Raw genomic sequence first — 13,943 nt, forward strand, 5'->3', positions numbered from 1 at the left:
GGGAGGGTTTATATAGACGGGATGTTGTGATGCGACACGTGGCAAACGAATATTGGTTGGGTTGTGAATCCTACGGAACTGTGATATATTGTTGACTATTGGGCCGGTGGGCCGGGCCTGGGCCTGAGCAGGACTCAAACCCTAATTTCTCTTAAACCCTGATTCCCCATACCTCACAGCAAATCAAACCAGACTATCTCTGTTCTTCAATGGAAGGAAGGTCAGCCTCCGAAAATCAAGGTACGCATCCCCATGCACGCAAAGCTTTTAACTTGCTGTTTGGTTGCCGAGAAAATTTGTGAAGTTATTTTCTTTGCTGTGTTTTCTTTTGAACTGCAGCTATGTTGTTTGAAGAAATGCCTAAACCTACAATTAAAGTAACCCACGAAGCTAAACTTAAGGAGCTACTGCATAATCTTAACTCTGTTGAAATCAAATTATGTTCTCATGCTACAAAAGAGTTCATTAAGTTGCTGAAAGGTGATAACGGAGGTGATTTGCTCCGCTATTATGTGAAGAATTCGGGTAAGTGCTCGGAGCTTCTCAGTGCTTGGAAGCTCCGGCGAGGGAAACCCGGAATGTTTTGTGTATTTAAACTAATTGCTGCTGTTTTGAGTCATCCTGATGGGATGTATATGCCGAATGATGTGGAGAGGATGGGTATTAGCCGGGCATTGGATAAGTTTGCACGGTCGATTATTGAAGAACAGTTGCAGGATGTGTATAAGGAGTTGAATAGTAAAGAAGCAAAACGCCAAAAGGCGGCGCTTTTGCTTTTGGCTTCCATTGTGAGGCGTGGGTCGGGGTTGGCTTCTGAGGTTGCAAAGAATTTCGATTTCAAACTCCAGGGTTTTTTTAAGATGGGTGAATTTAAAAAGAAGCAGGGTGAGAAAAGAATGAAGCTGTCGTTGAGGAAGTCGTTTGTGGGATTCGCAATGTCATTTTTGGAGGTGGGGACGCCAGGATTGCTGAGGTCGGTTATACGTCAGAAGGAAATGTACTCTGGTGTTCTTCGCGGGATTGGGAATGATGATGATGAAACTGTTATCTACGTTTTGTCCACGTTGAGGGACAGGATTCTTGTTGAAGAGTCATCAGTTTCCCCGAGTCTTCGGAGTGTTCTCTTTGGCAGTGTTACTTTGGAACAATTAGTTAACGTCTGTGCAAGGGAAAATGGTGGGCCTTCTGCGGAATTGGCATACAATGTTTTGGTTATGGTTTGTACCAATCCTAGTAATGGCTTGATGTCAGATTTGAAGAAACAGTCTGAAGGGTAATTCAAAGCGACTCGTGGATCTGATGAAGAAGCTTAAAGCAACTGAGATTGGCTACCACAGGGATCTTCTTTTGGCTATTGTTAGTGGAAGACCGTCTATTGGTGCAACATATATGGAAGAGTTCCCCTACAATCTTGAAGATTATTCATCACCTAACTGGTCAGATTTATTTATACCAGTGCATCATATTGTTTAATACTTAATTTTCAATGGTCCCCGTTTTCCTCTTTATTTGTGTGGAAATTGAAGCATTTGCAGGTTTTCTGTTGTTATTCTTGCAGCAAACTTGGTTTCCTCAGTGCGCAGCGGGCATGCCTTTGGTATCAATGACTCTCAGTCTCACAATCCAGCCATGTTTGACAATGTGGATGTGCAGGATATCATGAAATGCTTGTATCCTCATTCATTCAGCCGGTCTGCAATCAATAAGGGGCTGCTTCACTCTGATTTTCTAGTGAAGCATGGATCTTTAAGGCTTCTTTTAGAAGCACTGAAGTTGCTGGACTCCTTCCATGGTGTTTTAAACCATAGAGACCAAAGTTATTCTGATAATGAGAAGGTATACGCATTGGAGTCTTTCAAGCAAGAATTTCAAAATGAAGTCCGAAACTTGCTCCCTGATCATCAAGTTATGTTGACTCTACTTTCTTCTCTGAGTAGTCACTCCAAAAGTCAGCAGTTAAGCTTAAAGAGGACAGCTGAGTTGGAGCAGTTCCCTGAACATAGCCCCAAACGCTTGAAAAGAATGAAAACAGATGTGGGGAACAAGGACTCAGATATTGTTGTAGGTGGGTTAAATTTTGATCCCGATGTTGCTTCACCCAAGAACAGTGAAAGAGTTGCAGGTGCATCCACTGCGGATGCATTGGATAATGAAAAGGATGCTATAAATGTTATGGCAGAAATTTGGGGTTTGGATCTTCAATCCACACATATTAATACATTAAAGGATGCCGAGATGTACTTCTACTGTAGGCTACTCGATGCTCTCAAAACTTATCTTGTAAGTTTACTTTCTATGTCATTTTATGCTCTCAAAACTTATCTTGTAAGTTTAACTTTCTAAGTCTCATTCTCTTTGTATCTTCTATTGAGACCTTATGGGGCATGACAAACAGGGTTAGATACTTAAGTCTAGCATTTTTATTTAATCAATGTAGGGTTCACTTTCTATTGCTTTTTTCTAACACATGCCAATTTAGCATATTTGATTTAAATTGGGGTGCAATTTTCTAGTACTATCAGGCTTTAATTCTTTTGGGAACACCAATACATCTATTGCATTTTAAGTAGCATCTTGATGCTTTCAAGCCAAAGCATGCCTTAATGACCGGAGAGAAAACGTACCCTGATACATTTAGTAACACAGGGTGCATCCTTACTACCATTTGCCTCGTCCTTAAGAATTTAATATATATAATAAAAGCAATGGCCTTCACGCTCTATTCTAGTCTATTTCTCTTTGGGCACGACTTCCAAGGGAAGGGATTGAGGTGGGTTTTAGCTTACAGACACACACACATATATTTATGAATGTGTATTTTTCTGTGTTGCTAACAGTCTGGAAGTATGTGTTTCGTAGTCAAAAGAACTGTGATGTGCTGACTTGCAGATGGAAGTAAAGGATCTATTTTGATTTCTACTTTCAATCCAAAAAGGCTCCTATGTAGTTGTTCATACAATGTTCTTTTTATTCTTCTATTGCAGCGGATAATGCCCACTGGCTTGGAGGGATCATTTGAATTTTTTATGAATCTTCTAAGCAGCCCTTTAGCATCAGAAACAGATCTGCAGTGCTCTCTTTTGTCTTTGTTAACAGAATACATTGGATTGTCTGCAAAGAGTAGAACTCCGATTAGGACTCCACCCCTGATGTATAAACATCTTTTGACATTCATGAACTTGCTAGTTTTTTCACAAGTCAGTGACATAAGGGATCAAGCATATCATCTTGCACAAGCAGCTATGTTAAGTACTGGTGCTTTTGACAGAAACCAGCATGAAATTGCATCATGGTTCTTGTTTTTACCCGGTTTTGGTAGAAGAAAATCTTCTGTTGAAGTACTGGAGGTGGAAGTATTACAAAGCTTGTGTCGTGTTGTCATCTCATTCTTATGTGATGCCGTTTCTACTACTGGGAATGGTTTGTTCAAATACTGGGATATTGTTAAGCGTTATACCTGCCCTTTGGAAATTTGTAAAGGTGATTGTGATTCATCTTATTTGTTTAGTATTCTTACATTGTTCTTATTTTCTTTTGGGGAGGGAGGTTGGTGTGGGGGTTCTTTGATCCTGTACTTTCCAAGTGAACTTCTCAATGGTATGTTCAGTTGTGGCCTGAAATGTTTTTAAATCATAAAAGCTTTAGTGGTCATCGTAGGAGATAATTGTAGTATAACAACTACAGTAGGATCTCTCTCTCTCTTTTTTTTTTTTTTTTTTCTATGGGTTGCACAGGTCTCATTCCTTATTTATAAATATATTGGATGTAGGAATAATTAGTTACTGGAGGCAGGATCTTTTACACAAATTTGATAGAACAGTTTGTTATATTTAAAATAACTTATTTACCTTCCTATTTTTTTACTTATACAATATCTATTTTGTTACATTTCCTAATATGTATTCGTATTGTAAAATAATTTAGGAAAATATCTTCTTCCTTTTTTTTAAATGAAAGTAGTTGCTATCTATCTGTTCCTCAACTGTATTACAGGCTATTTCTTCACGCTAATTTTTTTTTTTTTTTTTTTGTCTTTTTGGCAGATGTGATACCTCGTTTCAGCCCTCTTAGCATATGTGTACTGCAGAAATGTCTAAGGTTGCTCGATTCTGGGTCTGGAACATTTACAATGCCTGAAAAATCAGTGATATCAACGTATGTTTGCAGCACACTGAAGTATCTCTTGCAAACTCAGGTACACTTCTGTTGTTTCTTAGCTTGGAATTGATTGCTATTTGAATGCAATCTAATGTGAAATTTAATTTTGATAGGTTGATGCAAGATTGCTTTCTTCCATGATTTGCTCAGTCTTGGTTGAGAGACTTGGTGACTGTTCTGTCGCTGACAATGCTAGGGATAAAATCTGTGCGTGGAGGCCTTTAAAGAATTTACTGCTCTTTTCACAGAGTATATCTGATCAGAAAACATGTGGCATTATTTCTATTCACAATAAGGCTATGACTGCTGATAGTTCCTTAGCAATTACACTTGAGGAAGTGAAAAGATTTGAGAATAGTAGGGATGCTGGTGACATAGCTAGAATAACCAAAGCCTTTTCTTTCTCCATTATCTCTACGAGTCTTGAGGGAATACTGGAAAAGTTTCCATCATTTATGACAGCTTGGAAATATCTTCTTGCCGTTCCTGTCTCTCTCTTATCATCAATATTTTTTCTGGAACAAACCCTTCTAGCCAGTGTTTCTAAGTTGTGGCCTGATATATTTATTCCTGGTCTGGAAAAGGCTCTATCCAGTATTTATTGCAGAGGTAGACAAGATGATGCCTGTGGATGTCTTGACCCTGTTTCTTATGCACGAGGAATGATATGTAACCAAGATCTTGATACAAACGAAGCTGCTTCTGCTGCCTTTTCTTTCTATTTGGAGAAAGCACCATTCCATGTTTTATTCCCTGCCATTATGAGCATTGATGGTCATTCTTCATCAGACCTCTCCAAGATACAAGACTTGCTTGTAGCTAAACTATCTGAGTGCTCAATTGATTGCCACCTTATTTCCCATTTGCGTCTTGTGCTATTTTGGCTTTATCAGATACGGTTATCTCAAAGAGTTGGACATTTAGTCAACTTCCAACAACTGTCGGAGATTTGTTTAGTTCTAGTGGAGAAGTTGTTATCTCAACTGTTGGTGTTGAATACTGATTCTGATTCCTCTGAAAACTACTCGGTACTTCTGTCAAGCCAAGATGTTCAAGAAGTGGCTGAAATCATCATCTGTCATCCTGCAATGCTAACATTGTTATCTTGTCCTTTGGGATGCAGTGAAGACTTACCAAAGGGTAGCCTAGCGGACAATGTAAATGCTTTGATTAGCTTATCAAGGCAGAGTATTCATAGATTAGATTGTCATGCCTTCGACATATTGGTAAAAACTTGTGACTACTTGTTTACTTTATGCAATGACGGCCAATTTACAGCAGAAGTTGAAATAGGTGCTGGTCAACAATTTGTGAAAGCATTTAACATCTTGCAAAGGAATCTATTTCATGAAGTCAGGGGCAAATTTGATCAATGCATTGGTACTAAGGATTTTACGCCTTTCGTCCCAACATTTTATGCTTTACATGTTTTGATTCGTTTTATATCCCCCTTTGAGCTTCTTGAATTGGTGCATTGGATGTTTAGTCGAACTGACATGGATGACATTGAGAAATCTGCTATTTCTTTTGGATCTTGCATTGCTGGTGGTGCTTTCAGAAATCTGTCAAGTTTCTTGCAGCAGCCAAATACAAAGAGAAAATCATATAATATATTTTGGAAAATGGAAGAGAACAAGGTCAACAGTGACATTATTGAGGAAATCTATCTTAAAATATGCAAGTTTTCCTTGCATTTTAAAACAGAATTTGTGGATCTATGCTTGCTGGAAGCTATAAATGCTGTATGCAGACAGAAATACATGCAACAATGTAATCTTCATCCATTACATATAATATTGTCGAGAGTTATAGCAAGCACCCCTGTAGAAATTATCTCCCATTGCATTTGCAGAACCAGCAAGATGAAAGCTAGATTATTGTCTCTTCTTACTGATATGAGTTCCCTGCATTTGTCTACCTTTGGGCACTTATTTTTAGGGTTTGTGAACAAAGACAGAGATTTTCAACATGAAGATAATGTGATGGAAGAGCCTTGTGTCTCTGCTCTTTCAGATGAGGACTGTATCATGCTTCTGCCTGCTGCTTTGTTGTACTTGAATTCAGTTTCCTTGAAATTTGGAAGGTTGTCTTATGAGCATTTTAGATGTATACCAACTTTTTATTCAAGGATTATTTTGAATGGTTTCCTTCAGTGGAAGAGTTTTGTGTCTAGAGATGTGTTTCAGGAAGAATTTGGAGAGTTTTTGCCATCATCTACTCAAGAACTTCTCAGTCTGATTGATGATAGTCTTCTTGGAAAAACAATTTGTATGTTGCGTTATCACTTCAGTTTGAATGAAAATACAATGAAAATGAAGAACCGGTTCAAGCTTTTTAATTCCGTTTTCCCACCTTCTGTGTCACAGGATGAGCTGGTAGGTTGTGATATTGGTGGATTGGCTTCTCAATCACTCAATGAATCATTAAACCTTGTAAATAAATTTTTTGCAAAGATATCTTTTGGTAAGGTTTTATTATTCCCAAAAGGTAGTCGGTCAAATGAAGCAGGCAGTGACATGAAAGACAATCCTTTGGACATTGCATCCAAAAAACTGGATTCTTCAAGAATGCAGTTTATGAACATATTGGTGGGTATCTGGCAATGGATTGTTAAAAGAGTCCCTTCAGTTGCTGATAGTTCTCAAAAGGAAACAAGCACAGGTACTTCCTTGTGGAGATGCTTTGAAGCTCTCATATTGATGAACATTCTTGAACTGACTGGAGAGATGTCTGATGGTCTTATTAAATTACAATCTATCCCTTTCCTAGAGCAATTGATGAAACCAGCACTTCTATATAGGTTTGAAGATCCAACAACTTTGAAATCCATCCGAGATCTCCTAAGTGTGCTGTCAGAGGGAAAATTTTCACGTGTTCCCTACCTTCAGCTTCTACTTGCCCATTCTCAGTTTGAGCCAACAGTTCGCTCAGACTACAGATCATCTGATGGTTTCAGTTTTGGTGCATTTTCCAGGCCCATGCCTGGCATTCTAAGATCGCTTGTTGTCCCTTCCGCTAACCAAAGTGTAATTGATCACAAGTGCAATATGGAAACAGCGGATCTGTATGCAAGACAGTTGGAGGTTGTCAAGTTACTACGGATGCTCTTTCCAATCAAGGAGCATCAACATAGTTTTGACTTTGGTAAAGATATATGCATAAATCTAAAAGAACTGCATTTACTGCTTCTGTCTTCTTATGGTGCAACACTTAGTGAAATTGATGTGGAGATATACAACTTGATACGCACAATTGAGTGTCTTGATGGTTCAAAGCCTGCCAATGTTGCTGGAATGGATCACTTGTGGGGCAGTGCCGTGTTAAAGATAGAAAAAGAACGGACTCTGGAAAGGAATATGTCTGATGATGTCTTGACTAATACTGAAGCGGTAAAAGAACGCCGTAGAAGTCAATTTAGAGAAAATCTTGTTGTTGACCCCAAAATCTGTGCATCCACCGTGCTATATTTTCCTTATGATAGAGTGGCATCTGAAGAACTACTATGCTTGAACAAGTTTCAAACAGATAATTTTGATGATGGTCGTTTGGTAAATCTCTTTACTTGTGAATTAATGATGAATATAATTTTGTTTGAGCTGAGACTTTGGATATGTGCTTATTGTGATAGTTCTCATCCAATTTCAACATTTTATGCAGTTGCATTCTCCTGATGCTGAATATATACAACGATATAATCCTATTTTCATCTTGCGCTTCTCTATTCATAGCCTCGCAGAGGGTTATTTTGAACCCTTGGAGTTTGCTGGTTTAGGCTTGCTAGCTATTGCATTTATGAGTATGTCATCACCTGACGACAGAATAAGAAGGTTGGGTTATGACACTCTTGGAAGATTTAAGAACACATTGGAGGTAGCTGTTTTCTAAATTGTTTCTGGCTCTGTAAATGCTTTCTGTGCATGCGGGCGTGTCATAAATTGTGTGTGTGTGTGTGTAATAGAAGTGAAATACATATCTATTATGCTTGTGCACTTTCCTAATTTCTCATATATTTTGTGTTAACCATAGAAAATATAATGTTAGTTACAACAATATTAGTCCTCTTTAATACTGGAGAGTCATTAGTCCTAATTTCTATATTAATGCATGCAGAGTATATTGGTATGTCGATATTTATGACTGATGATCCATTTAGAAAAAAAATTTACTGTTACTTTGGTTATGATATTCCTTTCGGCGTATTTTGTTTAAGCTGTTTGTTAATCAAAGTTCAACTACCCTTCACAGAGATGTCAAAAGAGGAAGGGTGTCAAGCACATTCAACTTCTGTTGACTTATGTGCAAAATGCTATAGAAGAACCATGGCAGAGAATCCCTTCTGTAAATTCTATTTTTGCTGCAGAGACATCCCTCATTTTATTAGATCCTTCACATGAGCATTATGCAGCCTTAACGACGCTTTTGATGAGATCGTCCAGGTTGAATGTCAAGGTATGAGTTCCAAGAACTTGGTACATTAGTTTTTCTTTTCACGTTCAGATCTGTACTTACATGAGTCATTTATAAACATTTCAGGGTTTCTTAATTTATTTTTTTTTAATTGCAGAATATACTTTTCTTTAGCAATTTTTTTTGGAGTTCCTCTATCAATTTCAAAGCAGAAAGGTTGTGGATACTTCGCTTAGTATATGCAGGGCTAAATTTTGATGAGGATGCTCAAATTTATATGAACAACTCGGTTCTTGAGGCTCTGATGAGTTTCTATGTCTCTCCAATTTCGGAAGATGAATCCAAGGAACTAATACTTCAGGTAACTTTTCTTTTAAGAAAACAATTAATTCTTCAGGGAACTTGTAAGCTTGCTGTAATTTCTGGTGTTTGCGTCTGTCCATACTTTTGCATTGACTTTTTTTGTTTCATAAGTGAAACCATTTCTTTCCTAAAAAATAAAAAGTGCTCTTGATTTGACATTGTTGGCAGAAAAGAAATCAAAAGAAGCTTTCTTTTCAGTATCTTGTCATCATCCCTAAGTGGTTTTTTTTCTTCTCAAAAATCTAAATTGAAATGAAGAAGTTGTCATCATCTGAAAATGTTCTTTTGTTTGTTTCTCCTGGGTCAAGAGCGAGTGCATTAAAGTTGGATGCGAACAATTTGGATTTACAACATAACTTTCTGACTTGTGTTGACGCAAAATTTGGATTGATTTCCCAAGGGACAAAAATGAGGATTCACTTGCCTTGGGTTTAGTTGTTCAAATGTTTGTTTAAGGTCTCAAGATGATCCTCGATAATGTATCTTGAAATGTCACAATTTTCCCTCTTGAAAATTTTTTATTTGTATTTTACTTCTACTTTTTTTTTATTTTTTTAATATGTAACATGTCAGATGGCTTTTAAAGTTGCTTTCACATGGCATAACTGTGTGGTCTGTTTGAGCACAGAATGGGGCTCACGTGTGCCACACAGGCAAGTAATGGAAAACTTCATTGTAGGCCGACTGAAGGCTAAAATTGCCACGCTGTGCAAACAATAGGGTGTACATTGTAATGTTGTGATACTTGGGTACCAAAGTGAAACAAAGCCCATAGCATAGGAGATAAACTGTAATTAGGTTTGACGTACGGTTTTAATACACACGTGGACAAGAATACGTGGATACAAACATAATAGAATCAAATAATGGGTTCAATCAGCTAATCAAATACATGGACGAAGGCATTGTTGATTGGAACTACATGCCCTATTTACTTTAAAACTATTTTTCTTTGAATGAATGTTTTCGCTGTAACACACGAGCTAGGCCTGGTAGATTGAGTTGTCTATAAACTGACAATAAGGGATTCTAAAGAAATGAGTTAGATTTCAGTTTGCGATTTTTTTTGGTGATGCACCTGTATCTTTTGCTCTAATTTTGAAAACTTGAGTTTCCTTAGTGTGATACAGTTGCTTTTGATTTATTTTTATGCAGGTAGTCAAGAAGGCAGTTAAATTACACAAGATGGCTCGTCATCTGGTTGAAAAATGTGGTCTTTTTTCGTGGTTATCATCTGTTCTCTCAGTATTGGGCGAATGGCATTTCAGAGATGGAAAAAGTTTGGTCTTGTTGCAGTTGGGTGTGATATCAGAGGTATTTACTGAAATTGTTTGCTTCTTTCTTTGAGATTCTATATTCCCTGTCCCCTGAAGTTTTTTGTTCATGTCAAATTGTCAATGCATAATAATTGGGTGTCTGGTGCGATGTATATTGAAATCTGCCATCTGTACTGTGAACCGTAACTAGAAGTGTCATAATAGCAATGTTCACATGTCCATGTAATGTTTGTTGGTTAGCTTTGCTTAACAGTCTTAGTTGATATTTTCACTAGCATCCTCTAACTACACTTGTGAACAACTTCTGCCCTTGTGCTGTTTACTTATTTTTTTGGTGGAGTGGTACATATTAAAAAATAAAAATAAGAATTCGAAGGAGCAGGCAATCATATAGACCACCTCCTATATATTGTCATGGCATTGTAAGGAATGAGATATTTTAATTGGTCAGTATATTTACTATTTGTTAATTATTAACCTCCCAGCAAGTCTTCCAAAGAATAATGTATCTTTTACTCCCTGCTTACTTCCTGTGTTCTTGGTTTTCAGGTCGTCAATGATGTTATTTCTTTGAGAAAAATCAATGAGTGGTTGCAACAATATGCCCTTGAGCAGCTTATGGAACTTGCATCTCATCTCTTCAAATTTCTTGTCAGTGATATGACACTGATAAAGGATAACGTTGCTGCTGTCAATCCAATTCTGGGAACAATAATATTAACACTCAAGATGTCCCAGAAGAGAAGGATATATCAGCCACATTTTGTTCTATCAGTTGAGGGTTCGTATAACATATATAAGGCTGTTAAGATATGTGATAATGCAAGATCTTGTGGTACAGTAGAGCTTGCTCTTAAAGCTATACTTATGAGTGCACCTCCAGCGGACATATTTTGTTTGGTATTATCTCTCTCTCTCTCTCTCTCTCTCTCTCTCTCATACACCATACAATATTAGTCTTCACTGTATTGTTTATACCAAAAAAGCTGAAAGCTTGCTATAATTATTTTTCAGAGCCGTGAAAAGATTTCAAGTTTTATTGTGTGGGCAGTTTCTGCTGCTTTGGAAGCAGACTCTGCAAAGATGCTTCAGCCTAAAGAATCTCACCTATGTTTAATTAGTATTCCAGAGGAAGAGCTGTACGAAAATTCTTTGATATCAAAGCTTCTACGTTGGCTCACTGCTTCTGTAATTCTTGGGAAGCTTGATTGGAAATCCAATGATTTGGACCCCGAGGTTTCAAAGAGGTTAAATTTAAAAACTCTTCAGACTTTAATGGAGCTTGTTGAAAGTGCATCTGGAAGAAAGAGCAAAAGCAGATATGGTTGTGAGGAGATTTTAGCTTCTGCAATTCTTTTCCTCCAACAGCTTGCAGGCACAAATTACCAAATGCTACCATCAGTTGCAGCTGCCCTTAGTCTTTTGCTTTATGATGGCTCAGTTTTCACAGGTATCATGTTTTCATTAGATTACTTATGCATTTGGAATGTTACAGTTGAGTGTTTGGGTGGCAATATACATTGTTGGATTAAAAACCGGTCGACTTCCTGTATTTGGGGTAGCCCAGGCTTAATGTTAATTTTGAAACTCGATGGTATTTAAGCAGGGAATAATAATGAATGAGAATGCTCAACTGATCCTATGGCATGCTCTCCCTGGATACCCTTTCAGGCAAAGTGCCTAAAAGCAGGGTTGGACCAGCTTTCTCAAAACAAATTTGTGGGCCTTTAGCTTTGGGCCAAATTCTTTTTACCGAACAATTTTGGAGCAAAAACATTTCCCGGAAACCAAATCTTCTCTCAAAAACTGTACCAAACCGGACTTGAGTTGGCCCTTGTATAGTCATTATGGATGTGTCTGCTGGTGAGACATTAGGTTGATTTTGTGAGAGAGCCACCACTTTTTCGGATGTCTCAGGTCAAGGACGTGTCCTTTCAGCTATTTTTCAGATGTTCAGTAAGAACAATTGAAAGCACATAGATTAACTTCTAGTTATGTAGACTTACTTCGTAGTTTTATGTAGTATTTGGTCATGAACAAACTCATCGAGTGGTTGCGGAGGTATGGTGTGTATTTTGTGTGGCTTTGTTCTAGGTTGTTACAGAAACAGAAAGAATGAAAGTGGTGAGCTGCTTTGGATCTAGGCATATTACATAGGATAGTAAAGATGATTTGATCATGCAGAATCATTTTCTCAACTGGTGTTTACAAGGCACTCACAATCAAATGCATTTGCATGTTTATGCTCCTTCTCTGACTAGACTTTATTTTCTGGTTCAGGGTTCTTGTGTAAAAATGGAAGTGTTGTGAAATCATTGTGGTCGAAGATAGGTTGCCCTGCTGAAGCAAATCTCTCTTGGAGATGGTAATATATATCGTTCTCCACCCTCTTTTTTTCCTTTCCTATTAATATTGCATAATGTTTTATTGAGATCACTGGTGTTGGGCAATTGATCAAGTTTGATTGCGTTTGCTAGTGTATAGACTTCTCCAGGATATGGGTATATGTTATCTTTTTGTTTACCAGGACAGGGCTTCGTGTTGGGAAACCCTGTATGATGAAAAAATATTACTAAGCTGACACCGTCAGTTTGATAAATTGGTTTAAAAATCTGTCTGATATTTGATGTTTTGTTGACCAACTCGACTGCTATGTGCATTATTTATGTGGTAGTACCCTGTTCGACATCTAACTTGTGGTGGCTATACAATTTGTACAGGGCATTTTACCAGCCGTGGAAGGATCTTACGCAGGGACAAACTGGTTCGCAAAAGATGGAGGAACTCCATGCTTGTCACTCTCTTTTGGATATAGTTTCAAATGTGCTAGGCAAACGACCATCAGAATTGCTAGTCTCGTCAACATACGATGTAGATAGGTTTGGTGCATTTGAATGGGAAAGAAGTATTATGCAGACTGAGTAATGCTAGGAAAAGCATCCTAGATCCCAGGATTTACTTGCTGAGGCTCCCTCTTGTCTTGCTCAGCATCCACCTCCTCCAAGTACTCTCAAGCTGAATGCTGATGGAGCCAGATAATGGTGAGAATCAGTTGTCGGAGCTGGAAGATTGATCAGGGATTGTGATGTCCTGTAGTTGGTCTAGTGGTTATATTCTTAATGAAGGGATTCACCAAACATGCTATTTGCATTAGGGTAGCTTTGTTGTGACATTAGGGATGTTCGGGTTGGATTTCTAGGACCTGGTCCCTCGCACAGCTCCCTAGGGAGGTGGCACTTTCTTGCCTGTCGGGCAAGATCTTGTGATTTGGTGTGCTGCAAGATGAATTTGTAGTTAGTTTGAAATGTGCCTTTGTGGGGCCTTTGGTGTAGGCCATAAGCTCACAATCAAAACTAACAAAGATTTGAGCGTGCCACTGTTATCTTTGTATAACAGATCGTTGAATAGGTGTGAGTTAAGTTGATTATTTATGCCTTAAGTTAATTAGACATCTTGTTTATCAAGGGATTGTCACAGATGAGTTAAGTCTGTATTAAATTATTTTCTTGCCTTGTGAACAAGGACTTTTAATTCATAGTTTTGTACAAAATGAAGGGGGTCAAGGCCCTTCCAACTGTCTCCTTGATCAAGCTTTACTTTAATGGAAACAGGCTTAATAACTTAACCAGATTCAAATGTAAAGGAAACTCTTAAGTAGAAAATAGTTGAAAGTGACTTAAATACATGAAGGAAATTACATTAAACAACAGATCTACTAAATGTAAGTACAAAGAAGAG

The 13,943-nt window shown here is 37.8% G+C and overlaps 1 protein-coding gene across 1 annotated transcript; it reads left to right on the plus strand.

The window, feature by feature from the left end:
• The first annotated feature begins 94 nt into the window (after positions 1–94).
• Positions 95–13,736, plus strand: LOC103943806. Its single transcript, XM_009354166.3, is given in 15 exon segments — positions 95–240; positions 340–1,265; positions 1,267–1,436; positions 1,536–2,280; positions 2,985–3,480; positions 4,044–4,195; positions 4,272–7,706; positions 7,816–8,028; positions 8,404–8,607; positions 8,723–8,926; positions 10,084–10,242; positions 10,755–11,105; positions 11,220–11,655; positions 12,486–12,570; positions 12,926–13,736. Coding segments are annotated over 15 exon segments (7,812 nt in total). The 5' UTR covers positions 95–209; the 3' UTR covers positions 13,131–13,736.
• The last annotated feature ends 207 nt before the right edge of the window (positions 13,737–13,943 follow it).

Source organism: the organism of the source record quoted next, unplaced genomic scaffold (assembly GCF_019419815.1).
Source record: "Pyrus x bretschneideri cultivar Hongxiangsu unplaced genomic scaffold, Pyrus_bretschneideri_v1 Contig267, whole genome shotgun sequence".
Lineage (NCBI taxonomy): Eukaryota > Viridiplantae > Streptophyta > Magnoliopsida > Rosales > Rosaceae > Pyrus > Pyrus x bretschneideri.